Source organism: Somniosus microcephalus, chromosome 18 (assembly GCF_052327205.1).
Source record: "Somniosus microcephalus isolate GS21.2 chromosome 18, FLI_Smic_1.0, whole genome shotgun sequence".
Classification (NCBI taxonomy): Eukaryota; Metazoa; Chordata; class Chondrichthyes; order Squaliformes; family Somniosidae; genus Somniosus; species Somniosus microcephalus.
The window spans coordinates 56,719,535-56,747,387 of record NC_141004.1 but is presented as its reverse complement, the minus strand read 5'-3'; the positions used below and the strand labels follow the sequence as shown (position 1 = coordinate 56,747,387).

Here is a 27,853-nt window from a genome sequence, read left to right as displayed (position 1 = left end):
AGCAGTAAGGCTGGCTTAAGTTGAGAGACAGAGGCTGTGGGGACAACTCAACTGGGCAGGTGCAACGCAGGAAGGTCGACAGAGCACGGAGACCAACAGGGGGCCAGACATACAGTACCTGGGAGCAGTGATGAGAGACTTCAAGGGATGACAATTAATACATATAAAATTTAAAGAAATTTAAACTTAAAAACACAACTTGCCTGTGGAGAAAGGAAAATGAAGTGAGGGAAAAAAATGGTGTGCCGAGCTTGGTGACTCATTACCAATGGTGGGAGTACTGAAGTGCCATGAAATCTAAGTAAATGGTCATTTTAGCAAGGATTTATTACATTACCAAGTAAAAGTAATGTAAGCAGGTATGCCACAATATCACAAAGCATGACTAAATTGTGACAAACAGGAACTTTGATATTATTGTGGATATGTTACTGGATGGTTTTTATTCATGATTAGATGTTCTAACTATTCCTGAAAATCAGTAAGGTCCTTGAAACAATGAGGTCAAGTGTTCATAGCTTTATTAAGCATGCAATAGTACTTAGGCATACACGTAAAATATAGTACAATATAAAGACAAATCAATAGCAGTATTACATTAATACGCTTCAAGTTCATCTGATTAACCCTTTCCTTACAGTTATCTACAAACTTTTTCAGGGTTTGGTGCTTTCCTGCGACTGTAGATGATTCAATGAGTAATTGAAGTGGTTCTGAGCCGTACAGTCCTGCAGTATCCTAGATTTAATCTCTGTTTACTGTGCTAATCTCAGTTGAGGCATCTGTGGGGTTCTCATTCCAGGGCTAGGGAGGTAAAAATTGAATAGGGTTCTTTCTCTCAATAGCTATCAAATAACCCCTGATTGGTATTTGTGTGAACAGTGGGCGGGACAGGATTGTGCTTGCTTGTGATAACCTCTAGTTGAATAAGCTGACCACTCTATATAGCCACATGAGCAAGGTAAGAATGGGCATGAAGCACTTCTGACTAGTATACAATCCAGTACAATCATGGCCTCCAGAAGTGGGGCCTTCACAGAATCACAGAAACCTCACAGTGCAGATAGAGGCCATTTCGGCCCATCGAGCCTGCACCGAGACACATCCCACCCGATCCCCGTAACCCCATGTATTTAATCCCCCTAACACTAAGGGTCAATTTATCATAGCCAATCAACCTAACCCGCACATCTTTAGACTGTGGGAGGAAACCGGAGCACCCGGAGAAAACCCACGCAAACACGGGGAGAATGTGCAAACTCCACACACAGTCACCCGAGGCCGGATTCGAACCCGGGTCCCTGGCGCTGTGAGGCAACAGTGCTAACCACTATGCCACCGTGCTGGCCTTGGGAGGAAGAAAAAAAAAAATTATAAATGCAAACTCAGTTGTGCTCATAACTTTTATCTTGACTGCAAAATTTGGCAACTTGTTTGTAAAGATTGGGTGGGAGCAGTAATTATTGTCTAAATTGAAACAGAATTCTTCCTTTCTCCCCTTCCCCAAACACTAGACAGAGAAGGGTAGTGCGCTTCATGAGGCTGCCTTGTTTGGGAAGACTGATGTGGTCCAGATACTCCTAGCATCTGGTAAGTTCTTGGATCTCTGGTTGCTTAAACCCAAGATATCAAACATAGGTTTTCTAATAGACTGTGGCTAATGTTTTCCAAATAATGCACCTAAATAATGTTTGGCCTTCATACAAGTGATTTAAACAGAAATAAATCCTGACATTTGTTATTTAGCTATTTTTATTTTGCATACCTATTGGTCAGAACTTAGTAGTCAGATGATCACAAGATAGTTTTGGAAAAAGAGCCTTCAGCCCTTTTGATTTTCTTCTTCCCGAAGACCAACACTGCCATCTTCGCATTACAGCATCTAGCTTTTTGTTGTTGCATGAGTTCATTGTTCCAACCTCCACCAGTTCCTTCCAACATATTTCAGCTTTGTAAAGAAAAGCTAACGGCAAGTCTCTCATACATCCCGACTGTTGGTTTTTTTGTTACTAAATATTTTTAACGATTCTTCTTTACCTAATTTTCCCCACTTTAATTTTTTGCAATGATTCAGGGCGGTTAATTCCTCACTTAAAAGTTTATGTATACTGCCTGCATGCACAGAGGCTTTTTGTTTTCTGTTCCAGATCAGATTGTGGTCTCCTATCTCCTTAGACATTAAAAATTTAATTATATAATCCTCTCTACCGTTCGATGCTAGGTTGGGTGGCCCAGCCCAAGTTGTATGACTTCAGCACAAGCTGCCTGACTGCACTTTAACCCAGACACATACGAGTCACTTGGCTGTGGGTATCGACCGCACCTGCCCAGAGAGCCCCTCACCAGACTCCTTTACCCTACCCAACAGGCACCGCATCATGACCCCAGGTACCCCCACGGGGCAGCTTTGTGGTCTGAAGTCACAGCTAGGGCGCCATTGTTAGCCAAAACTATATGTACCGTGCCTCGATATAATTTCTGTTCAGGGCTGTCAAATCAGACATGACTACACGTACATTTTTAAAATTAATTTAATCTTTATTCATGACAGGCTACAAGTACCAACAAAGTCAGCAACATAACCATAGCAGTAAGCGGACACTGCGCTACATTTCTGCTATGGTAACCTTACCGACGGAACATAGTTATTATCTTTGTCTGGGAGCTATGTCAGCTGCGGTCTTCTTTCCTCTGTGGAGTAGTTGTTGTAGTTCCACCTCTAGCTGTATACTCGCTCCCTTTATATCACTGCTATGTGACAGCTCTATTGCAACTCCTTTTGTTTCTCAGTTTTCCCATGAAGTTTAAACACATTAGTCTGAATCCTTACAATTAACACTGGTAAACATCAACTACTGTTGACTCAGTATAATCTTTCCCCTTCTGTAGGCTATTGAACTTTAAGAGCTACCCCATTTACATGTCCACATACCTCCGCATTTCCCAAGGGCATTTCCATGCTATTTTTTTTGTTTCTACAGGCTACTTTCTCATACAGTACAATCTGTTCAGACATTCCATAACATCGATTAACTATTTCAAAATATTATGGCCTAAAGCTGCAATATTGTATTCAACTTTCACACCCTACAGTATGCTCAGTTGCAGTGTTCGAGAGCTACTGGTTGAACTTGCCCATTGGCCAGCCTGGGAGGGTCACCGACCTCCTGCAGCTTGTAACTATTTCAGAATCCTTTTTCAGAAGGCACTTTTATGCAAAAATCTATCTTGCATTGGAATTTATCAACGCATTGCTAGGTTCATTTGACTGACCAAAAAAATGTGATGCTTTGTAATTCAAAGTTGTGAGACTTACTAAATAGAGTTGCCTACATATTTATCTCCCCTCTCCAAAGAGGAAGTGATTTGTTTCTCTGCGCAACAGTAAATGTAACTTCTAATGGTAGACACTTGTTTTATGCATGACTACCTAGTTAGCACTACTGCATAATTAAGATATGAAGAATTCCTGACCAGATGATTGCATGTAAACATTGCTTTTTTTTTTGACAGAGGTTGATGTTAATATTAAAGATATCCGTGGGAAGTCAGCATTAGAAATCGTGCAGGAACATCCAGCTCAGAAGAGTAAAGAAATAGCAACTCTTATTCAAGGTACAAAGCCTTTGTTCTTGGTAACATCTTAAGCTTATTACCTTCCATTTAAAAAAAAATTCACCTTTTCCTTGTGGGGAAGGGTAACAGGAGGCAGCAGATGATCTCTCTTTAGGCATCTGCTGTCCATGCTCTTTGATGCTAGATGATGCAGAAGATTGGGTCAGGATTATCTTGCCCTCTTAATTGTTTTACTTCCCATTTTCTCCCTTTGGGGAAATACTCCAAGTCAATTCAGCCCAACTCCCCATTGGTGGCATGGCTGAGCTCGAAACTTCACTGCCAGGAATTTTAATATTCCAGATTAGTGTGCTGGACTATCAACTTGTTAAACTACCACTTTGCTTCTTCCATGGTGTTAAAAGGACACTTTACAACTCTTTGAAGTAAACATTTGAAGTTCACTTCTATTCTAGTGATTTTACAAGAACAAGTGTACTTATATGTGGGTGTGTATGTTTGCTTAAAATAAATGTCTATGTTAAAATCTGGTGTTGTGTGCAGTTGGGTCCTGCAGTTTGATACTGTTGCGGCTGTGAAGCAACAGGAAACCCACTCCACAACTGCTGTATATTGGTGGTCTAGCGGAGCAGCACTGGTTGTAGATATAAAACAGTGTCTGTAAAAAAAAAAGAGGATCATATGTGAAGGTGGGTCTTGCACCCCATTTACAGCATGTGTTTGCTGCCAGTGTAACTACTGAAGTTGGCAGCAATCATGCACTGTAAACGTGCAATGTTTTAAAAGCTAGAGATAACAGCTATCACTAAAGGAGCTTGCAAAGACAGTGACACCTGTTTCTGAAAAACACCAATTGACAGCCTCCATTGCAATTCAGTAACAGTAGGCAAGTGGAATATGAGATCGCAGAGAAAAAGGCATACTCAAGCCAGTTGCAACTCCTCTCCTGCTGCCAACTGCATAATATAAATTGATTGTTACTTAGCTACTTTTAGTGAGCCAGCATGTGTGGTTGCTGCTACTCTCCAACAAAAGACAAAGACAGATGTTTTGGATAGTGAGGGAAGTGAAGAATGTCTTAACATTGCATGTAAAAGTGGTGAGGGGAAAAGCTGATATCAAGGCAGCAGCACCAGGCAAAACCTTTTGGTTGCTCTAAAACTCTATTGCGTGCCAACATCACTGGCAACACCTAGTATTATGGTGACTCAAGCTTCAGGACATTATTGCTCTCGCTAGGACTGAAGCACTGGAATGATTTGTGTATCTGAGAGCAAGCACCATATTCAGCCATTTGGTATAACATTTTGCTAATCTAAATTGATCTGATTTTTAGGATTCAGGACTCCCAAGTTGTTTTCAGAATTTTGTATTTCTGAAACATTCCTGCCACTGGAATGACAAACTCGGCAGTCTTCAAGAAATTTTAGTTTGCCATGGTTATTTTTAAAGTAAATCCAAGGAAGAATGAGGTTGATCTTATAAAGTGGAATATTATACAGGATGTTGTACTGTGGGCAGTGCTGTGTTATCATTGTTTGAAAATTAATTGATGAGAGACTAGTTAGTGTTTCCTCTTAGTTCTTCTGTTTCATCATTCTCTGTGCAGATCATATGGCAGGGAAAGATATCTCGAAGAATACAGAAAATACAGTTCCAGTGTCCAAAATACACCCATTTTCCATTTCTGAGCCTGGTAATCAAAAATCTACAGGTAAGGACTCTTGTATTTGTTAAACTGGATATCGAGTACTTGCGCCTTTGATGAAATTACATTTAATGAACAACTCCACTTTGTTAAATTGATATATTTGATATGCTTGAAGATCACTTAACAGCCCTGTTTCTATTTTCTTGGTGGCAGGAGCAACTCTACAAAGCAAATCTGTACAGTAATTTCTTTATTAGGCAATTATTGAGGAAGAAAAGTAAAAGGGAACTAGAACGACTTGGATCATTAGAGTGATATTAGTATAATCATTTTAAAAAGTACTACATGTTTTTGGCTCTCTCAGTGGCTGTATACATAATTGTTAACAGTTCTCTCGCCTCTGGTACTGTTCCACTCCTTCAAATCTGCCATTATCACCCCTTTCCTCAAAAAAAAAAAAAAAAAAAAAACATTGGAGCTCTCTGCCCTTGCAAACTACCGCCCCATCTTCAACCTCCCTTTCTTAAGTCCTTGAAGGTGTTGTTGCCTCTGAAATCCGTGCCCATCTTTCCCGGAACTCCATGTTTGAATCCCTCCAATCAGGTTTCCACCCCTGCCACAGTACCGAAACGGCTCTTATCCATGTCACAAATGACATCCTATATGACTGTGACAAAGGTAAACTATCCCTCCTCGTCCTTCTTGACTTGTCTGGAGCCGTTGACACGGTTGACCACACTTTTCCTCTTCCAACACCTCTTCACCATCGTCCAGCTGGGTGGGACTGCACTCGCCTGGTTCCATTCTTATCTATCTAGTTGTAGCCAGAGAATCACCTGCAATGGCTTCTCTTCCTGATCCTGCACTGTTACCTCTGGTGTGCGCCAAGGATCTATCCTTGGCCCCCTCCTATTTCTCATCTACATGCTGCCCCTCGGTGACATAATCCATACACAGCGTCAGTTTCCACGTGTACGCTGACGACGCTCTACCTGACCGCCACCTCTCTCGACCCTTCCACTGTCTCTAAATTGCCAGTCTGCTTGTCGGACATCCAGTACTGGATGAGCAGAAATTTCCTTCAACTAAATATTGGGAAGACCGAAGCCATTGTCTTCGCCCCCCCCGCCCCCGACAAACTCTGTTCCCTAGCCACTGACTTCATCCCTTTCCCAGGGCACTGTCTGCAGCTGAACCAGACTGTTCACAACTTTGGTGTCTTATTTGACCCTGAGATGAGCTTCCTACCGCATATTCGCACCATCCGTAAGACCAGCTATTTCCACCTCTGTAACTGCGACTCCACCCCTGCCTCAGCTCACCCGCTGCTGAAACCCTCATCCATGCCTTTGTCACCTCTAGGCTTGACTATTCCAGCTCATTCCTGGCCGGCCTCCCAAGTTCTACCCTCTGCAAACTTGAGGTCATCCAAAACTCTGGTGCCCATGTCCTAACTCGCACCAAGTCCCGTTCACCCATCATCCCTGTGCTCACTGACCTGCATAAGAGCACCTCGATTTTAAAATTCTCATCTTTGTTTTCAATTCCCTCCATGGCCTCACCCCTCCTTATCTCTGTAATCTCCCCCAGCCCTTCAACCTTCCAAGATATCTGCGCTCCTCCAATTCTAGCGTCTTGCACATCCCTGATTTTAATTGCGCCACCATTGGCGGCCGTGCCTTCAGCTACCTAGGCCGTCAGTTCTGGAATTGCCTCCCTAAACCTCTCCGCCTCTCTTTCTTCCTTTAAGATGCTTTTTAAAACCTACTTCTGCCCTAATATCTCCTTATGTGGCTCGGTTGTTTGAATAACGCTCCTGTGAAGCGCCTCGGGATGTTTTACTACGTTAAAAGCCCGATATAAATACAATTTGTTGTTGTTGTACTGCAAAGTGTGGCACGAGCCATAAAGAACCTGGATCTCACCAGGGTCAATGCCTGTTCTGTGCTGAGTTAGATGATTTCACAATTTGCCTCATTGTCTCTGAAAACTAGAGAGTAGGGGAAAGAATTCAAACTTCAGTCACCCCTGTCTATTGGACTCAGCTGTAATATAACCCTCAAGTCAAAATGTCTGGTGACCCTCATTGTTTAGGTTCACACCTGAAGACAGAGCACTTCGGTGAGGAACCAGACGGCTACTGATGCAGCAAGACTTGTTTGCAAGCATCTGTCCAGTAAAGGAGGGCAAGAAAATTGGGTGGAGGGGGATACATATTGCAAATGCATGCTTAGTATTCCAGAAAACTGAGTTGTGTCTGTGAAATGGTGAAAGCAAGGGGAAAAAACATCATTGTATCTTGGGGTAAATTTTGGTTTATTGATTTTTAGCAGAGGCACAAGATAGAACTGCCTGTGATGAAGCCAAATCCAACATAAGTCATTCACAATTCAATGATGAATTTGTTCGAAATGTTTGGAAGGCCAGTATAGCCATTAGTTTATCATTATACTAAAAATTGTTCTGTTCCATTAAGAAGATAACTAAAATAAATGGTAAATCTCTCGTTTTTACTGTTTACGGTACCATACTTATTTTTAATCTTGAACATGTTGAATGTGATATACCTATCAATTCCTCCAATAAAAGGCGAAGAGTTACGAAGGTGACTAAAGGTTTTTATTGACTAAATAACAGAGCCCACTCTCGTGGGTGATCCGATCCAAGCAGGAGGAATACCAGTCAGTCGCTCACCTTTATACCTGGCCTGGTGGGTGGAGCCAAGGCGGAGTCGGCGGTGGTCATCCCAGGTATAGCAGTGTGGCAAGAGGCGACCTCGTACCGTGATACAATAGTGGTCAGTGATACAGTTATAACGAACAGTGGTGAACAGTGCTAACTACTAACAGTGATACGATAGTGAACGTGGTTTACCACATTCACCCCTTGTTTAGAATTAAGTCCGGCGGGGTGAAGTGTACTACCAATTCTGGTAGGTCAGTCTGTCCGGAGGCTTCGTAAGCCTCTCCGATCGCCGCAGCGGTGGTGTTGCCTTATCCGGTGCTGGTGCCTTATCCGGTGTTGATGCTGGTGTTTGCGTGGTCGGCGAGGGCTCGTGGGGTTCCGGCATGCCGTCTACCTGGGCTGGGGTTGGGGGGGGTGGTGGCGGTGTTTCCGGATCGGCTGAGGGTGCGAGGTCTCGTAGGGAGACAGTGTCCTCCCGCCCGTCTGGGTACGCCACATAGGCGTACTGGGGGTTGGCGTGCAGGAGGTTCACCCTCTCGACCAGGGGGTCCGTTTTATGGGCCCTCACGTGTTTCCGCAGCCAGACCGGCCCCGGGGCGGTCAGCCAGGTTGGTAGAGTGGTTCCCGTAGTCGACTTCCTGGGGAAAACGAACATTCGTTCATGGGGGGTGGTGTTAGTGGCCGTGCAAAGTAATGACCGGATGGAGTGCAGCGCTGTCGGGAGGACTTCTTGCCAGCGGGAGGTTGGGAGGCCCTTAGACTTTAAGGCTAAGAGGACGGCCTTCCATACCGTCGCGTTCTCTCTTTCCACCTGACCGTTACCTCTGGGGTTGTAGCTGGTGGTCCTGCTTGCTGCAATACCTCTCTCTAGGAGGAATTGCCGGAGTTCCTCGCTCATGAAGGAGGAACCCCGGTCACTGTGTATATAGTTCGGGAACCCGAACAAGGCGAAGAGGGCATTCAGGCACTTGATGACCGTGCTACTGGTCATGTCGGGGCAGGGGAAGGCAAAGGGGAAACGGGAGTACTCATCAACGATGTTGAGGAAGTACACATTACGGTCAGAGGACGGGAGGGGCCCCTTAAAGTCGATGCTCAGGCGCTCGAAGGGGCGGGTGGCCTTGATCAGGCTTGCTCGGTCCGGCCTATAGAAGTGCGGTTTGCACTCCGCACAGGTCTGGCAGTTCCTGGTCATGGTCCTGACCTCCTCGATGGAGTAGGTCAGGTTGCGGGCCTTAATGAAATGGTAGAGTCTGGTGACTCCGGGGTGGCAGAGCTGGTCGTGGAGGGTCTGAAGCCTATCGATATGCGCGCTGGCGCATGTCATTCGTGAAAGGGCATCAGGGGATTCGTTCAGCTTGCCTGGCCGGTACAAGATCTCATAATCGTAGGTGGAGAGCTCGATTCTCCATCTCAAAATCTTGTCATTCTTGATTTTGCCCTTCAGCTTGTTATTAAACATGAAAGCCACCGAACGCTGGTCGGTGAGGAGGGTAAATCGTTTGCCTGCCAGGTAGTGCCTCCAGCGCCGTACTGCCTCCACGATCGCCTGGGCCTCTTTCTCGACCGACGAATGTCGGATCTCGGGGCCCTGTAGGGTCCTTGAGAAGAAGGCCACTGGCCTCCCCTCCTGGTTTAGGGTGGCGGCTAAGGCGAAGTCGGATGCGTCGCTCTCCACCTGGAAGGGGATGGACTCGTCCACTGCGTGCATCGTGGCCTTGGCTATGTCTCCCTTAATGAGGGAGAAGGCCGCGCACGCCTCCTCCGTGAGGGGGAAGGAAGTGGCTTTCAGGAGGGGTCTGGCTTTGTCCGCGTAATTGGGTACCCATTGGGCATAGTAGGCGAAAAGCCCCAGGGTTCTCCTAAGTGCTTTAGGGCAGTGGGGGAGGGGTAGCTCCATGAGGGGGCGCATTCTTTCTGGGTCGGGGCCGATGATTCCGTTCTCCACTACGCAGCCGAGGATGGCAAGGCGTGTGGTGTTAAACACGCATTTCTCCTTATTGTAGGTGAGGTTCAGCCGTTGGGCCGTACGGAGGAATTTCTCCAGATTCGCGTCATGTTCCTGCCGGTCGCGGCCGCAGATAGTGACGTTATCTAGGTAGGGGAATGTAGCCTGCAGTTCGTTCTGGTCAACCATCTGGTCCATCTCCCTTTGGAAGACCGAGACCCCATTAGTGACACCGAAGGGGACCCTAAGGAAGTGGTATAGGCGCCCATTCGCCTCGAAGGCGGTATACTGGCGGTCCTCAGGGTGGATAGGGAGTTGGTGGTAGGCCGACTTCAGGTCGATGGTCGAGAATACTTTATACTGTGCAATCTGATTGACCATGTCAGATATGCGGGGGAGGGGGTATGCGTCCAGCTGGGTATATCTGTTTATGGTCTGGCTGTAGTCGATGACCAGGCGGTTTTTATCGCCGGTCTTTACGACTACGACCTGGGCACGCCAGGGGCTGCTGCTCCCCTCGATAATGCCCTCTTTCAGGAGGCGCCGCACCTCAGAGCTAATGAAGGCTCTGTCCCCGGCGCTATACCGCCTGCTCTTGGTAGCGACGGGTTTGCAGTCAGGGGTAAGGTTAGCAAACAGAGAGGGTGGCGGGACCTTGAGGGTGGAGAGGCTGCAGGTGTTACGCGGTGGGCGGTTTAACGTTTGCTGGTTGTTGACTGTGAGTGGGGGGAGGGGTCCACCGTATGCTAGGGTTACGCTTTGGAGGTGGGATTGGAAGTCCAGCCCTAGTAGGACGGCAGCGCAGAGATGGGGGAGGACGAGGAGTTTAAAGTTTTTATACTCCGTGCCCTTAACCGACAGGGTCACGACACAGTAGCCGCTGATGTCCGTGGCGTGGGACCTCGATGCCATCGAGATTCTGCTGCGCGTTGGTAGGACAGAGAGGGAGTAGTGGCTCACCGTGTCTGGGTGGATGAAGCTCTCCGTGCTTCCGCTGTCGAACAGGCAGGTCGTGGCGTGGCCGTTCACTTTGATGTCCATCATTGACTTGGACAGATGGTGCGGGCGGGCTTGGTCCAGGGTGACGGAAGCTAGTGTGTAGCTGAGCGAGTCGTTGTCATCTGCGGGCGAGGCGGTCGGGCGTGGTGAGTAAAATGGCGTCTCCCACGAGGTAGGGCAAAATGACGGAGAAGATGGCTGCCCCCGTAGCTCACATGAGGCACTATTGGGGTCGGTTGCCTTAATCAAAGATGGCCGCCCCCATGACTCATGTGTGGGGATGCTGGCCTCAGTTGCCCTAAACAAAGATGGCCACCCCCATGACTCATGTGTGGGGATGCTGGCCTCAGTTGCCCTAAACGAAGATGGCCGCCCCCATAGTTCGCATGCGGCACTGCTGGCCTCTGAGGATCCGCTCCTGCAGGCCTTGGAGAAGTGGCCTTTCTTCAGGCAGGTTCTGCATGTGGAGTTCTTGGCTGGGCAGCGCGACCTCGGGTGCTTCTCCTGGCCACAAAAAAAACAGCCGGCGGCCCGATGTCGGGGCCGGTGCCGGGGGTGGCGGGGCCGGTCGGGTCCGGGACGCCGACGCAGAGGTAGGTCCCGGGGGCGGCGCTGGGAAGGGTGCTGTGGTAGGGGTCGGGCCCGAGTCCCAGGGTCGCGAGCAGTACCTGGTGAATGCTTCCTGATCTTGGTGGGCCACTTCCAGGGAGATAGCGAGGGCTTCAGCTTTTTCCATGCTGAGGTCTTTAGCTTCCAGCAGTCTTTGCCGTGAGTACTCGGACCGTAGGCCTTTCAGGAATGCGTCGCGGATATTATCTTCAGTATTTTCGGCTGCCGACACCGATTTAAAGTCACAGTTCCTGGCGAGTGCATATAGCGCCTGTGAGAATTCGGCTACTGATTCTCCTGGCTGTTGCGGCCGTGATCTTAGGAGGTGCCTAGCGTACATGTAGTTTACCGGGGTCCGGTACTTCTGTTTCAGCAGGTTGATGGCGGTCTCGTAGGTAGTCATGTCCTCGATGAGAGTGTATACTCTCGGGCTCAGTTGCGCCTGCAGGACACTTAGTTTGGATGCCTGAGGGACGCTGGATTCTCTCAGGTATGATTCGAAGCAGACCAGCCAGTGTTTAAAGTCTGCGGCTGAGTTTGCTGCTCGTGGGTTCAGGTCCAGGTACGGCGGTCTGAGGGCTCGCAGCCAAGCTGGCTGGTGTGGCTGTGCTCCTGGGAGCTGCGCTGGTGGCTCCTCCGCCGGTTGTGACTCGTTGTCGGACATCATTAAATTTAGTCAATAAAATTGATATACCTATCAATTCCTCCAATAAAAGGCGAAGAGTTACGAAGGTGACTAAAGGTTTTTATTGACTAAATAACAGAGCCCACTCTCGTGGGTGATCCGATCCAAGCAGGAGGAATACCAGTCAGTCGCTCACCTTTATACCTGGCCTGGTGGGTGGAGCCAAGGCGGAGTCGGCGGTGGTCATCCCAGGTATAGCAGTGTGGCAAGAGGCGACCTCGTACCGTGATACAATAGTGGTCAGTGATACAGTTATAACGAACAGTGGTGAACAGTGCTAACTACTAACAGTGATACGATAGTGAACGTGGTTTACCACAGAATGCATATTGTTTTTGTTAATTAACACGATAGTTAAGTGCTGCTCCTTGGATCTATTTCATTCACTTAACTATATTTTTTCCTATCTCCGACTGAGCTGTCTTCCATTAGGGATTTAAATGAAGAACTGTAAAATGTTACTACATTTTGACACTAACAATACTCAAAATGATTAAAATTACGAGCAGGAAGCCTAGTTATGACTAGCCGTGTATTCTGAGAAATTAAGATAAAGTTAAACCTGCATATAATGAATAAGGCAGTAGTAGCTCATCCTATTAATGCAAGCCGTTGATGAAAAGCAAATAGTTGTTTACTGTGTGTAATAGTACAGTCTCCAGTGGGTAGAGTGTTTAACCTTCACTTCTTTGATGGCAGATTGTGTTTGTCTGGGTGAATTTGACTGGAGATGCAGTTCATCTTGTTTCCGTTCCTTCCCCCAACTTGAAGGTGAGGAACAAATGGAACTAACCAAGCTTATTACAGAGTTTGAAAACCAGCCAGAAGAGGAATGTCCATATGAGGCCTTGTGCAATGCTACATCACACTCTGTAGAAAGCCTGGAAAGCTTGAAAGCCTCTGACAAGGAAACAAGTTCAAGCCAGGAATTAATCAAGGTCAGTACTAAAAGAATTAGCAATTTCAAATTGTGTTCTATAAAAGTAAATGTCGACTGGATTATGCTGCAGGTATGGAGTTAATGCCAGTGGTGTGTTTCCAGCAGCCCCCCTCTCTCCATACAGTAATACTTCTGTGGCTGTCTAATTGGTAATCTTCGAGAATCCAAACTTAAATTTGCTACAAATATGAAGTAAAATGTTCTGAAGAAGTAAGTGTGTCCAGCAGAAATGAAATACATGAGCATTTTAAAGGATGTTATAAAGTTAAGAGTAATCATGAGTTGCTAATCACTTAGTGCCCTTTTTGACCTGTTGTAATTGCACGTTTCTAGTGACATGTTTGATTATTTCGTATTAACTGATAGGCTGATCGTAAAATGCCATCCGTTAAATAGCATGTCTTTAAATTCTTTGATGCAGGAACTTAATTTGCTTTTGGAATGCAGTTTCTATTTTAATGCTGCCATATGAATGGACAAGAATTGATTTGGTATTACTGATCATTTATCCAATTTAATATTTGTCTTTTAGATTCTTGAACAAACGTTCCTTTTACTTGTTTTGGCAGGAGCGATGTAGGGCAGGATTATCATGTTAATGTCTTAGAATAGCCTAAGCAGTTGTCATAGTGATGGCAATAGTTGAGTATTACCAAGGGTTTGATATAATGCAAGTCTGCTGTGGTCTTAGTAATGTTTGAAACATTTCAAACTGTGACTGTTGCTTAGAGGCAGGTCACACACTTTTGAACTGCTAAGATAGTTGCTAAAGCAAACCTGGGGAACTTCCATGCTGCCACGATATTGCACCAGTAGTTATTAGAAACTTACACTGGTTATTTTCCCATTATCTTGCAAGCTGGAAATGCCCAATAATGTTGCTCCTTTAAAGCACTGTTTTTCAAACTTGACTGTGGGGAAGTCCTCCTGCAAATATCCGGCTGCTTTGTCCAGGACCTCTGATCTACCCAAAGGAAAACAGTGTATTGCAAGAAGTGTTATCATTTGTATACAGCAGCAAAAATAATGTGTTACCAAATTAACAAGTACGCAAAATATATTATTGAATGCAAACTTTAGCAGACACAGGTTTGCAGCACACAATATATCCAACCCCAGATGGTCAGAAATCTGAAGATTTTGCAGGCTCTACTTTGGGATCCAAAGCTTTGAAGAGATCATTCACATTACGCTAAAATAATAGGTTTTCGAACAAATTACCATCAACCATACGCTGCAGTTGATCATCTTAGCTCCAAGATTCAGTGTAAAAGCTATGCTTGACTATACTATATAAATAAAAATTGTTCTTAAAACTTAAGGAAATGCACCCTTGGTTATGGAAGCAATTATGCATTTCTATAATTAATGGAACTGACCTCCTGACGCAATTGACAGTCATCACACTATCTGGTGGGCTACATGCATTGCTTAAATAGGGCACCATAGTCCCAGCCACGACATACATGAAGAGTTGATATGGCATTGCAGACCATCAGCTACACGCGAGTGTTATTTTTGGCTCGCTTGAGTTTACTGTATTGCAGGGTCTTGCATTAACAACATTACCGAGTGTGAAGCGGTGGCCGGGTTCTGGGGAAAAAGGCTTGTGGTTTCTTGTCTCTCTACCAGTTGAGGTATAAGAAACAGAAAAGCAGAGCCACCTGAAATATCACTGAAATTATTTGCTCACTGTTCCTTATTCAGTCTAAAAAAGTAATGGATTAAGAGCTTTAAAAGTAAATTTTACTATAGGCTTGTGCCCAATTGGTTCACAGGATTAACTTCGGTAGTGGGTTTCCAAAGCTAGAAATTACAAGATAAACCTTTGACTGTTAAATGTTTAACTTGAGCGAATCTTGTATGTAATAAAGCTGAATATTATAATAAAATTTCCAATTCAAAACCAGATCTCATTTAAAACTTTTATTTGTGAAATTCACAAATGAGCATCAATAGTCTATAGTAATTCAGTATGTTACCTGCACGTAAGCCTCTCCAGTTGCCTGATACAATATAGCAAACTTGAAGGTCCAGCAGAGGGTGCTGCAACCTTGAATAAAAGTCAGATGCAGACAATCCAATATAAGAACATAAGAACTAGGAGCAGGAGTAGGCCAATCGGCCCCTCGAGCCTGCTCCACCATTCAATAAGATCATGGCTGATCGGATCCTAACCTCAAATCTTCTATCACTCTCCATCCCACCCGATCCCATGTGATCTCCCGGGAGAGGCGAAAAACCAGATAAAAAACCCAGTTATGAGTGATCTGGGTGAAAATGCTCAAATTGTTATTGTCGTGGCTTTAATTTTATGGTAAAGCAAGATTCTGAATTCTTCGCATCCTCTGCACAAGTCAGGAGTAGGGCATGCTGGGACCATGTTACCAGGGAAAATAACCATGGAAGCCACCTTCCCTTTAGGACTTTGCGATGTTAATGATGTGACATTGGGACATCATTTATTGGGAACCTTTCCATTTCTCTGCAGTATGAAGGAAGTGTTGCTGCGGAAGGGCTTCAGTTCATTTTCCATTAAGTGAAGCTTTTATTTTGTTTTTATTTGTCATTTACATAAATTCAACAGAATTCTTGGACAAATGTAATTGAACAAAGCTAGTTGGTAAAAGTGTGCTTGTTATGGGTTGCTGTCAGTGGACTACATTTTTACAACTTTACTAAATACCATTGTAAACAATAATAAATATTGATCTGGATTGCAAAGTTGACATAACATAAGAACTAGGAGCAGGAGTTGGCCATACGGCCCCTCGAGCCTGCTCCGCCATTTACTCAGATCATGGCTGATCTTCGACCTCAACTCCATTTTCCCGCCCGATCCCCAAATCCCTTGATTTCCCCATGAGTCCAAAAATCTATCTATCTCAGCCTTGGATATACTCAACGACTCAGCATCCACAGCCCTTTGGGGTAGAGAATTCCAAAGATTCACAACCCTCGATGAGTGAAGAAATTCCTCCTCATCTCAGTCTTAAATGGCCAACCCCTTATCCTGAGACTATGCCCCCTACTTCTAGACTCTCTAGCCAGGGGAAACAACCTCTCAGTATCTACTCTGTCAATTCCCCTCAGATTTTATGTTTCAATGAGATCACCTCATTCTTCTAAACTCCAGAGAGTATAGCCACAATCTACTCAATCTCTCCACATAGGACAACCCTCTCATCCCAGGGATCGATCTAGTGAACCTTTGTTGCACCACCTCTAAGGCATGTATATCTTTTCTCAGATAAGGAGACCAAAACTGTGCACAGTACTCCAGGTGTGGTCTCACCAAGGCCCTGTACAATTGTAGTAAGACTTCCATACTCTTGGCCTTTATTGCAAGGGGGTTGGAGTACAACATGTCATTTGTCTTCCTAATTGCTTGCTGTACCTACATGCTAACTTTCTGTGTTTCCTGTACAAGGACACCCAAATCTCTCGTGAACACCAAATTTAATAGTTTCTCACCATTTAAAAAAATATTCTGTTTTTCTATTCTTCCTACCAAAGTGAATAACCTCACATTTCCTCACATTATACTCCATCTGCCACCTTATTGCCCATTCACTTAACCTGTCTATATCCCTTTGCAGGCTCTTTGTGTCCTCCTCGCAGCTTACTTTTCCATCTAGCTTTGTACCATCAGCAATCTTGGATACATTGCACTCGATCCCTTCATCTAAGTCATTAATATAGATTGTAAGTAGCTGAGGCACAAGCACTGATCCTTGCTGCACCCCACCAGTTACAGCCTGTCAACCAGATAATGACCCGTTTAACCCTACTCTCTTTTATTAACCAATCCTCTATCCATGCTAATATATTACCCAACCCCATGAGCCCATATCTTGCGTAGCAACCTTATCGAATGCCTTTTGGAAATCCAAATATACTACATCCACTGGTTCCCCTTTATCTACGCTGCTTGTTACATCCTCAAAAAACACTAATAAATTTGTTAAACATGATTTCCCTTTCATAAAACCATGTTGACTCTGCCTAATTATATTATGATTTTCTAAGTGCCCTGTTACCACTTCCTTAATAATAGATTCCAGCATTTTCCAGACAACTGATGTCAGGCTAACTGTCCTGCAGTTCCCCGTTTTCTCTCTTCCCTCCTTTCTTCAATAGCGGGGTTACATTTGCTACCTTCCAATCCGCTGGGACCGTTCTAGAATCTGGGGAATTTTGGAAGATCACAACCAATGCATCCACTATCTCTGCAGCCACCTCTTTTAGAACCCAAGGATATAGGCCGTCGGGTCCAGGGGAAATAGTCGACTCTTCATCCCATTAGTTTCTCGAGCACCTTTTCTCTACTGATGTTAATTACTTTAAATTCCTCACTCTTATTCGCCCCTTGGTTCCGCACTATTTTTGGTAGGCTTTTTCTGTCTTCTACCGTGAAGACGGATACAAAATAATTGTTTAAAGTCTCTGCCATTTCCTTATTCCCCATTATAATTTCACCTGTCTCAGCCTCTAAGGGACCAACGCTTACTTTTACTACTCTCTTGCTAGTTTACTCTCATTGTATTTTCTCTTTCTATTAGTTTTTTGGTCATCCTTTGCTGGTTTCTAAAGCTCTCCCAAGCGTCAGACTTACTACTATTCTTCACAACATTATAAGCCTCTTCTTTTAATCTAATACTATCCTTAACTTCTTTAGTTAGCCACTGATGGATCACTTTTCCCGTGGAGTTTTTATTTCTCAATGGAATGTACATTCGTTGAAAATTTTGCAATATTTCTTTAAATGTTTGCCACTATTTATCTTCCATCATAGATCTACCTTAGTTATCTTGCCCCTCATACCTGTGTAATTGGCTTTATTTAAGTTTAAGACTCTCGTTTCCAACTGAAGTATTTCACTTTCAAACTCGATGTGAAATTTTATCATTTTATGATCGCTCTTCCCCAAAGGATTCTTTACTTTGAGATTATTAATTAACCTTGTCTCATTACACAATACAATAGCCTGTTCCTTGTTTGGTTCCATGACATATTGTTCTAGGAAACTGTTTCCAATGCATTCCATGAAGTTGTCCTCCAGACTGCCTTTGGCCAATTTGATTTGCCCAGTCTACATGAAGATTAAAGTCCCCCATGATTATTGTATTACCTTTGTTACAAGCTCTGTCCAACAGTATAGCTACTGTTTGGAGGCCTATAAACTTCTTCCACCAGTGTTTTCTACCCCTTGTTATTTCTTAACTCCACCCATACTGATTCTACTTCCTGATCTTCTGAGCCAAGATCATTTCACACAACTGCCCTTATGTCATCCTTTATTATCAGGACTACCCCCACCCCCCGACCACTTTTCCATTCTGCTTGCCTTTTCTAAACATCAAGGACCCTGGAATATTTAATTCCCAACCTTGGTCACCTTGCAATCATGTCTCTGTAATGGCTATTAGATCAAAGTCATTTATCTCTATTTGTACCACTAATTTGTCTCTCGTTACGAATGCTTCATGCATTCAGATAAAGAACCTTTAATTTTAACTTTTTACCATTATTCCCTGCTTTCACCTTATTCGCTGATGCACTTTTACTGTTCAACTCTCTGTCCCTTCCTGTCACACTCTGCTTATCTTTACCCAATACGCTCCATTGCCTTGACATTTCTCTTTATATTTCTAAATTACCCCTCACATGACCCCTCCCCCCCACCTTTTAGTTTAAAGCCCTATCTACAGCCCTACTTATTCAATTTGCCAGGACACTGGTTCCAGCCCGGTTTAAGTGGAGACCGTCCCAACGGAATAGCTCCTTATTTCCCCAGTACAGGTGCCAGTGCCCCATGAATCAAAACCCGTTCCTCCCACACCACTCTGAGCCACGCATTTAACTCTCTGATCTGCTTATCCCTATGCCGATTTGAAAGTGGCTCAGGTAACAATCCAGAGATTATCACCTTTGAGGTTCTGCTTTTTAATTTGGCCCGTAGCTCCTCAAACTCTCTCGGCAGAACCTTATTCCTAGTTCTACCAATGTCGTTGGTTCCTATGTGGACCACGACATTTGGATCCTCCCCCTCCCACTCCAAATTCTTCTCCGGCCGCGAGGAGATATCCTTAACCCTGGCACCGGGCAGGCAACACAGCCTTCGGAACTACCGGTCATGGCTGCAGAGAACAGTATCTATCCCCCTGACTATACTGTCCCCTACCACTACAGCATTCCTTTTCACCACCGCCCCCCCCCCCCCCCCCCCCAAAAAACTTGAATGGCCTCCTGTACCATGGTGCTGTGGTCAATTTGCTCATCCACCCTGCAGACTTTGCCATCATCCACACAAACAGCAAGAATCTCATACCTGTTGGACAAGGTATCCTCCAGCACTGCACCTGGGGTCACCTTACCTGCCTGAGTTGCAGTCACACCCTGCTGTCCCTGATCGCTAACCAGGCCTGTACCACTACCTAACCTAAGGGGTGTGACTTCCTCCTGGATCAAAGTGTCCAGATAACTCTCCCCCTCCCTGATGCCCGGCAATGTCTGCACCTCGGACTCCAGCTCAACTATATTAAAGATTTAATATGGTTTAATAGGAGATGATGTTTTGGACATTGGATTATCTGACCGCTGGAGATTTTATTCCTTGCTATTTTGAATCCATCCTTGAGGAGGAGATGGCTGACTGAAACTTGTGTTCATGCCATTGTTGGGTATCTTGACTCTAATGGTAGCAGGATAGATAGTTATTTTTCCCCCCAATTGAGATTATTTTGTGAACTGTGAAAATTACGCAATTTGGATATATGCTATAAATAGTAACAAGGGAGGAAAACCACTGAGGACTTTTTTGTCATGGCTGATTTATCACTTGTGAATGGGTCCAGACAACATTCACTCAGAGGTAGCTATCCTTGGGGGAAAGTGATTTAGCCAACCGCAAAATATTTGTTAAGTGCATTGAGTGTCTTTCCATTTGAATGTTTATGCATCTTGTCTTGAATCTAAAGGAGATCTGTTTAGTTCAGGGGATATAGACCCCATATACCAAAGGGATTTTTGGTTGTTTCTTGAAATTATGCACAACGTTTATGCTAGAAAGCCTGCAAGGCACAGAAGTACTTTAATATGACCCGAGATGGTTACTGAGTCTCCTAGGAGATCCAGAGATGGCGATTTAGCTGCTGCTACTCAGAGTGTTGATGCCATGGATTCATTGCCCAGAAGTACTTGATTAGGAGGCGTTGGGCAATGTAGGTCAGAAAAGACAGGTGTGATGGGTCAGTGAGACCTTGTGTGGGATAGGATATGAGCAGCAGAATTTTGGATGAGCTGAAGTTTACTGAGGGTGGAGGATGAGAGACCAGCCGGGAGAGCATCGGAATGGACATGACAAAGGCACGAATGAGGGTTTCAGTGACAGATGGGCTGAGCCAGGGGTGGAGGCGAGTGATGTTATGGAGGTGGAAGTAGGCAATCTTTGTGATGGAGCAGATATTGGATTGGAAAATGAGTACTGTCCAATGGGATGCTGTGAACAATCTGGTTCAACCTTATACTGTGGCCAGGGAGAGGGAGGGAAACGGTGGCAAGTTGTGGGGGTGGGGTGGATTACTTAGATGATGTCCTTGGTCTTAACAGTGATTAGCTGGAGGAAATTGTAGTTCATCAAGACTACGGGAGAAAGGTAGGCCTGCGTGTCATCAGCATACATATGGAAGCTGGTGCCATGTCTATGCATTATTTTGCCTAGGGCCAACATGTGGATGAGGAGGATACACTAGCTTTTTTTTCTCATAGGTAAGGCCTCACTCACTGGTCCAGAGTGTCCCTTTACCTGGTCAATATCTAGATAATTTGTACAGTGCCCATATTTGAACCTTTGTTCATGTATTTTGGCATCCTGGGTATATCTTGTGTTTCCACTTGATCTTCCTTGACTTTGGAAGTAGGTGGAAATAATTACTTCACTAGACTGTGGTTTAGGCTGCAACTGCCAAACAGAGTTAATAAACAGGAAATAGAGGACCTGTGAGTTGTAGTAGTAACACTTTGTAGATTTGCAGTAGATAGAAGCTTAATTGTCCATCCTCATAAGATAGAAAATAACAGTGGGCCGGATATTCCGATCCCTACGGGTGGGTACGCACTGTGTACCCACCCGTAGGGACATTGGAAATGCCGGTTTCAGGCATGCACAGCGCATGCGCTGGAACCCGGTATTTCCGATCTGTCAAGAAAGCTCTTGACAGATCCTCCGGCTGCCCGGGAGAAGGGCCCCTGTGGGCGGATAGTTCCACTTTTTGGAGACCCTCCACCCGCAGAAAACCCTTACAATTCTTGCGCCTGGTAAAAGCAGGCGTAAGGCCTGCTTTTACCAGGATAAGAGTTGAAAAAAGTTTAAAACAAAAATTTCCACTGATTTATCATTTAAAAACACTTTTTTTTTTTAAAAAGTGTTTATTTTTAGCCCCGTAAAAAACTTTAATAATTTTTCTTGAAAAATTTAAAGTTTTGTTTAAAATAGTTAATTATTGTACTTTCAAGTCATTTTAAAAATGTGATGTTTTAAAAAAAAAAAAAAAAAAAAAATTATTTTAAGTTTGACTATGTTTTGGGGGTGATCTCCATTCATATATTTCACAGATCTTCCTGTCAAATGTATGAAGGGAGATTCCCTTCTTTGATTGGCTCCCCATGCGTATCAGAGGCGCATGTAGTTCACAGCATCCCTGGGATATGTGGGCCCTGCGCACCGGCAGTTTGGAGAGGCCCAGCACCGGAATTGTGCGCCTCCCGGGAGCCCTCGGGTAAGGGCGCAGATTTTTCCAGATCGCAGTCCTCCGCCTGCTGGAGGCCTGCGATTGGAATATCTGAGCCAGTATATCGGCTACCCTAAATTGGATTGTAAATCAATTGGACACCGGATCCCTGAATAATACTTTGGGGGGGGGGGGGGGGGAAACGAACAGGACAAAGCATTTAAAGTCAAGAAGAGCTGACAGTCAAAATTATATTCGGACAAAAACCACAAAATTTCTGTATTGAATTGAACAGGTTAGCCCCTCCCTTGCATACGTGACCAAGACAATAATACCTCGTTATGTACCAGAATAAGTTGTTCCATTTTGTGTGAATGAACCTGGTCTTTAACCCCATATGTACTATGAAAGAAATCAATTCTGCCATTCACCATAGGCAAAAATGCTCAATTTTTTGTCACCCAGGTGTCAAGGATGCATCCTGTTGCTTTTAAGCACAGGAATATATTTTTATATGCAGAACACCATGGGAACCAGTTGGGAAATAAGGTGGCATTACAAGGAGCAACTCAATGATTTTCACTTTGCCGAGTTGTTATCTTCGCATGAATACATAATATCATATGTGCAAAAACTGACAGTACACAATATCGGTATAAGTGCCAGGTTGTTAATGAGAAGGTCAATGTGATAGAAATCACATGGCAGTGTTGTCAAATTCTGTAGTGAAGAACAAGAGGTTGTGAAAATATATTGGCAGTTGCATAATCGATAACTAAATATAGAAGTTGAGGTTTTCTTTGTGAAGGTGACTCCTTTTAGATATTTGGAGAATATGAAACCAATAGCATGGATTTTAACTCCCGGGCACAAATCGGAGCAATCGAACATCCCACCCTGGAGTCTCCATAGGAGGCCCAGCCGATTTTTCAGGCCTCATTAACACCTCACTAACCAGCTGCTCGCCTGAAAAGGATGTGAAGATGTAGTTGGCTGACTGCCGGCAGGTGAGCATCAGGCGGCCTGCAGGCTTTCCGCTGGCACTCAGTAAGTTATGGAGAGGGCATTTCGGCAGGGTTCTGTGGTAGGAAGGGGACTGAGAGCCTGGGACCTAGAGGCCCAGGTTCTTGTGTGTCCTGGGGGAAGCACTCCTACTTTAGAACTCTATCCCTCAAAAGGCTGTTGAGGCTAGATCAATTGAAAATTACAAAACTGAGTTTGTTAGATTTTTGTTCGGTATGGAAGGGATATGAAATCAAGGTGGGTAAATGGAGTTGGTACAGACCAGCCATGATCTAACTGCATGGCGGAACAAGTTCGAGGGGCTGAATGGCTTACTCCTGTTCCTATGCTCCTCCTAGCACCACATTGAAAAGTTTTTTTCTTACCTTTTGGGACCTCTGCTGGGTGTCCAGCAGGTTTCACTAGTTGGTTCAACCACAGTGGTCAATCTGGCCAGTAGGCTGTTAAAATTGCCTCGGGGTCCTATTAACATATATTAATGAGACGTCGCCTGACTCGGGCGGACTCCTCAACTGCCCGCTGTTAAAATCGCGACGGGGTGATATCGGAGCAGGAAAAACAGCTCCATCTTAATTCCTGTTCCACCTGGTTTCTGCAGGACAGGATGACTAATATGTTAAGAAAGAAGAAATTGGTCTAATTTGGGTTAAGTAATGGCAACGGAGATTGCCCAAACATGTTCTTGCCTGATAACAGGTAGAATGAAGATGGTCCTAAGGGCAGTGAAAGATTGAACGATAGACTGATTACAGCAGGAACTGTGAAATGAAGTTGAGCTGATACATGACTTAAAGGATGTTGCAAATACTAGTGTTATGCCCTTAGGACACAGAAGTCTGTATGGTGAGCTGTTTAATTTATCTATTTGTAGATGACTAAACCCCTTCAAAATGCCATAGCATTTGTAAGGAAGAGAAACATTCAGCTGCAATTGAGGAAGTATTCACAGAAATCACAGAAACCTCAGTGCAGATAGAGGCCATTTCGGCCCATCGAGCCTGCACCGACACATATCCCACCCCCGATCCCTGTAACCCCTACACCAACACATATCCCACCCTATCCCCGTAACCCCACGTATTTAATCCCCCTAACACTAAGGGTCAATTTTATCATAGCCAATCAACCTAACCTGCACATCTTTGGACTGTGGGAGGAAACCGGAGCACCCGGAGGAAACCCACGCAAACACGGGGAGAATGTGCAAACTCCACACAGACAGTCACCTGAGGCCGGATTCGAACCCGGGTCCCTGGAGCTGTGAGGCAACAGTGCTAACCACTATGCCACCGTTGTATATGGTTGTATACATTTCTGTAAATCTGCATGGGAAAGAATTGCTGAAAACAGATTTAAAATACAGCAACTATATCAAAAGTTCAAGTACATCTAATTCAATTCTGAAATCTTACAAATTATTAAATAAATCACCTATTAAGTTCAGTAGTTCAATTTTTTTTCTGTTTAATTACATAATCACACAGAGAATATAGATTTGAATCCCAACCAGCATTTTGACATGTCAGCAACATGTCTAATGTGAGTTAAAAATTTTTACTCATCTGTACAAATGTTATGATCCAGTAAAAGGAGAAGCTGGGAGTTTGACCTCTGGCCAGGGGTTGAGAAGCTTTATTACTGGTTGGTTTTGGTGAAGGTGACCTCCTGTGAACTGATTTTTTGCAGCTGGAATTCAGTAAGAGCTGTTCTGGCTGAAATGAAATGCTAGTGTGAACGAACAAGCTACGAAAAAGACACACACAACGAGGACCTTAAAATCTACCGATTACGTGCACTAAAACCTGAATACATTTTTCAAGAGAACAAGGATCAATTCAACAGTTGTCTCTGGAGACCGAAAAAATGTGCAGTCAAAGTTACCTTGCCCTTGCTGCTTTCGCAGCTGTTTCACTGCAGACCGACTCATTAATATTCATTTATTTTCTAGGGACATTTTGCAATCTTTGGACCTTTGCGAGTGTGATTACAATGTTCAGATGAACTGATGTGTAAACAAATCTCCCTTGTATTCATGTGTCATAGGATTGAATGTCATTGGAAATAGCCAAGGGCATTGGGATTTTGATTTGAGCTGACTGCCGGAAGCAGCTAATAGCAAAGTGGTAACATTATTCTCCTGAGCAATGGTAGTGTGGTGGTCTTCTGGGGGGCATGCATTTGACTTTGCATTTCAAGTTTATTTTGATATTCGTATATATTTGCAACCCCTGTAGCTCCCATATTCTCATTCTGTGAATCCTCCTTTTCATCCCTATTATCCGTATAGTGGTTCTTTGCTCTTCTGACGAAAGCTGATATAACATCTTCATGCTGTGGACCTCTGAACCTACACCTGCTTTCTGGCATTTCTCTTCCTTTTCTTTCCTCACGATTGTAACTGTTCTAATCTGTCTATTTATCGGTTAGTATTGCTCAGAACATCCTTCTCTTGTCTCTGAGCTGTAACTAAGTCATCTTACTCCTTTTCTCTCTTTCCTATATCTTCACTCTGTTGAAATCAAGACTTATTGCACAGCCTCCCATTCCAATTTAATTATTTCCCAGGACCTTCAGACTGTGAGGATACCTTACCTCTCTTAGGCCCCTATTCTCTAACAATATTCAGGATTTTAAAAGGTACCTTAATTTATTTGATTACTTTCTCTTCGTCCTTCCAACCGTAATGGTGCCTGTGTAAGTTAACTCTTTCTTTAAATTGCTGGTATATCATATTTGCTTAAAACAAATGAGGTGCAATTTTAAAATATATGCAGGAGTGTAAGATGTGCCGACTAACTAAATTCTGACTTTGGGGAGAGAGATGATGAAGGGAAAAAAGTTACATGAAATCATAACATTCCATGTTGCTTCAATTTAATTTGCTGTTGAGCATTTGTTGGTAAATTTTAAAATAAGGTGTCTTGTGGCAATAACATGCAGAGGCATATTTCAGGATCCTCTGCACATTGGCTTCTCTCTTGAGCTTAATGTGCGGGTAATTGCTTTTTCTCAGGATTCAGATGCGAAGGAGACTCCAGAAGAGCTTGAGGAAGATGAGAATCCCTATGAACTTCTCCTGACTGCAGAAACAAAGAAGCTAACCATTTTGGATGTGTCCCAACATAAAGCAGAAACTACAGGTATTGTGTTGATACTTACACACTATATATAGAGAAAAATGATATTTACACACTATATAGAGGAAAATGACGTTTAATGTTAATCTGCAAGTGCCACTTCTGAAATTAACTTGGGCATTGAAAATGGTTGGCTTATAAAGCTTGATGTGTCCCTAAAGATGGTGGCTGAATGCTTGCTGTAAAGCTTAATTAATTTTGTGCTATCAGTTTTAAAATCACTACACCTCTAAGCTATTAATGGGATACGAGGATAGACACCACATTCTCTTTGTTTCTGTAGATGATTACTAATTTTCATCCCATCTCTATATGGGGGAAAAAAAATTCTGTAATATTCAGGAACTCCGAAAAGTATGGAACACATGACTTGAAGTTCAATGGTATGCTTCCGTTTGGACGTGCTTCACTTGAACCATGCTGGGGCTAGAGTTCTGGCGAATCAAATAACTACGGCTGTAGAGAGGGCTTTAAACTAAATAGTGGGGGGGAGGGTCCAGGTGAGCGGGAATTTAAAAAGTCAATGAGAAAACAATAGAGCAGGATAGATGGGGGAAATAATAACCAGAGTGTGACAGGAAGAGACAGAATGTTTAAAAATAAGATTGCAACAGAAAATGGTGTCAAAACAAGGACAAATGGTAAAAAGACAAAGTTAAAAGCTCTATATCTGAATGCACGCAGCATTTGTAACAAGATAGATGAGTTGATGGCACAAATAGATACAAATGGGTATGATCTGATCGCCGTTGCAAGGTGACCAGGGCTGGGAACTGAATATTCCAGGGAATTTGACAATTTGGAAGGATAGACAGAAAGGAAAGGGAGGTGGGGTGGCTTTGTTGGTAAAGGATGGGATCAGTGCAGTGGTGAGAAGTGATTTTGGCTCAGAAGATCAAGATGTAGAATCGGTTTGGGTGGAGATAAAAAAATAATAAGGGGAAAAAATCTCTGGTGGGCATAGTCAACAGGCCCCCGAACAGTAGCAAGACTGTTGGACAGAGTATAAATCAACAAATAATGGAGGTCTGTAAAAAAGGTACGGTAATAATCATGGGTGATTTTAATCTCCATATTCATTGGACAAATCAAATTGGCCATGGTAGCCTTGAGGAGGAGTTCAAAAGAGTGTATCTGGGATGGTTTCCTAGAACAGTATGTAATGGAACCAACCAGGGAGCAGGCTATCTTGGATCTGGTACTGTGTAATGAGACAGAATTAACAAATGATCTCCTAGTAAAGGATCCTCTAAGAGTGATCATAACATGGTTGAATTTCAAATTCAGTTGGAAGGTGAGAAAGTTGTATCTCAAACCAGTGTCCTGATCTTAAACAAAGGCAATTACAATGGCATGAGAGCAGAACTGGCTAAAGTGGACTGGAAAAATAAATTAAAAGATAAGACAGTTGAAATGCAGTGGCGGACATTTAAGGAGATATTTTATAACTCGCAACAAAAATATATTCCAGTGAGAAAGAAAGATTTTAAGAGAAGGGAGCACAATCCGTGGCTAAGGAAGTAAAGGATGGTATCAAATTGAAAACGAAGGCATACAATGTTGCCAAGATTGGTGGGAGGCCAGAGGATTGGGAAATTAAAAAAAAAAACCAGCAAAGGATGACTAAAAAAATTAATAGAGAGAGAAGATGAATTATGAGAGTAAACTGGCAAGAAATATTAAAACAGAAAGTAAGAGTTTCTACAGGTATATAAAAAGGAAGAGAGTAGCTAAAGTAAACATTGGTCCCTTAGAGGATGAGAATGGGGAATTAATAATGGGGAACAGGGAAATGGCAGAGACTCTGAACAAATATTTTGTATCTGTCTTCACGGTAGAAGACACTAACAACATCCCAATAATGGATA

At 43.9% G+C, this 27,853-nt stretch overlaps 1 protein-coding gene across 13 annotated transcripts in view; it reads left to right on the top strand.

The window, feature by feature from the left end:
- The window catches only part of anks1ab (ankyrin repeat and sterile alpha motif domain containing 1Ab), a 440,627-nt gene that overhangs the window by 139,797 nt on the left and 272,977 nt on the right, over nt 1–27,853 (top strand). For 11 of the 13 annotated variants that reach the window (XM_086011497.1, XM_086011496.1, XM_086011499.1 and 8 more), the window contains 5 exons: nt 1,515–1,590; nt 3,514–3,615; nt 5,186–5,290; nt 12,853–13,091; nt 25,862–25,988. In XM_086011497.1, the coding sequence (XP_085867623.1) occupies nt 1,515–1,590; nt 3,514–3,615; nt 5,186–5,290; nt 12,853–13,091; nt 25,862–25,988 (649 nt within the window). The remainder of the gene's footprint in view (nt 1–1,514; nt 1,591–3,513; nt 3,616–5,185; nt 5,291–12,852; nt 13,092–25,861; nt 25,989–27,853) is intronic. The other 2 variants (XM_086011498.1, XM_086011505.1) reach the window with 1 other exon arrangement.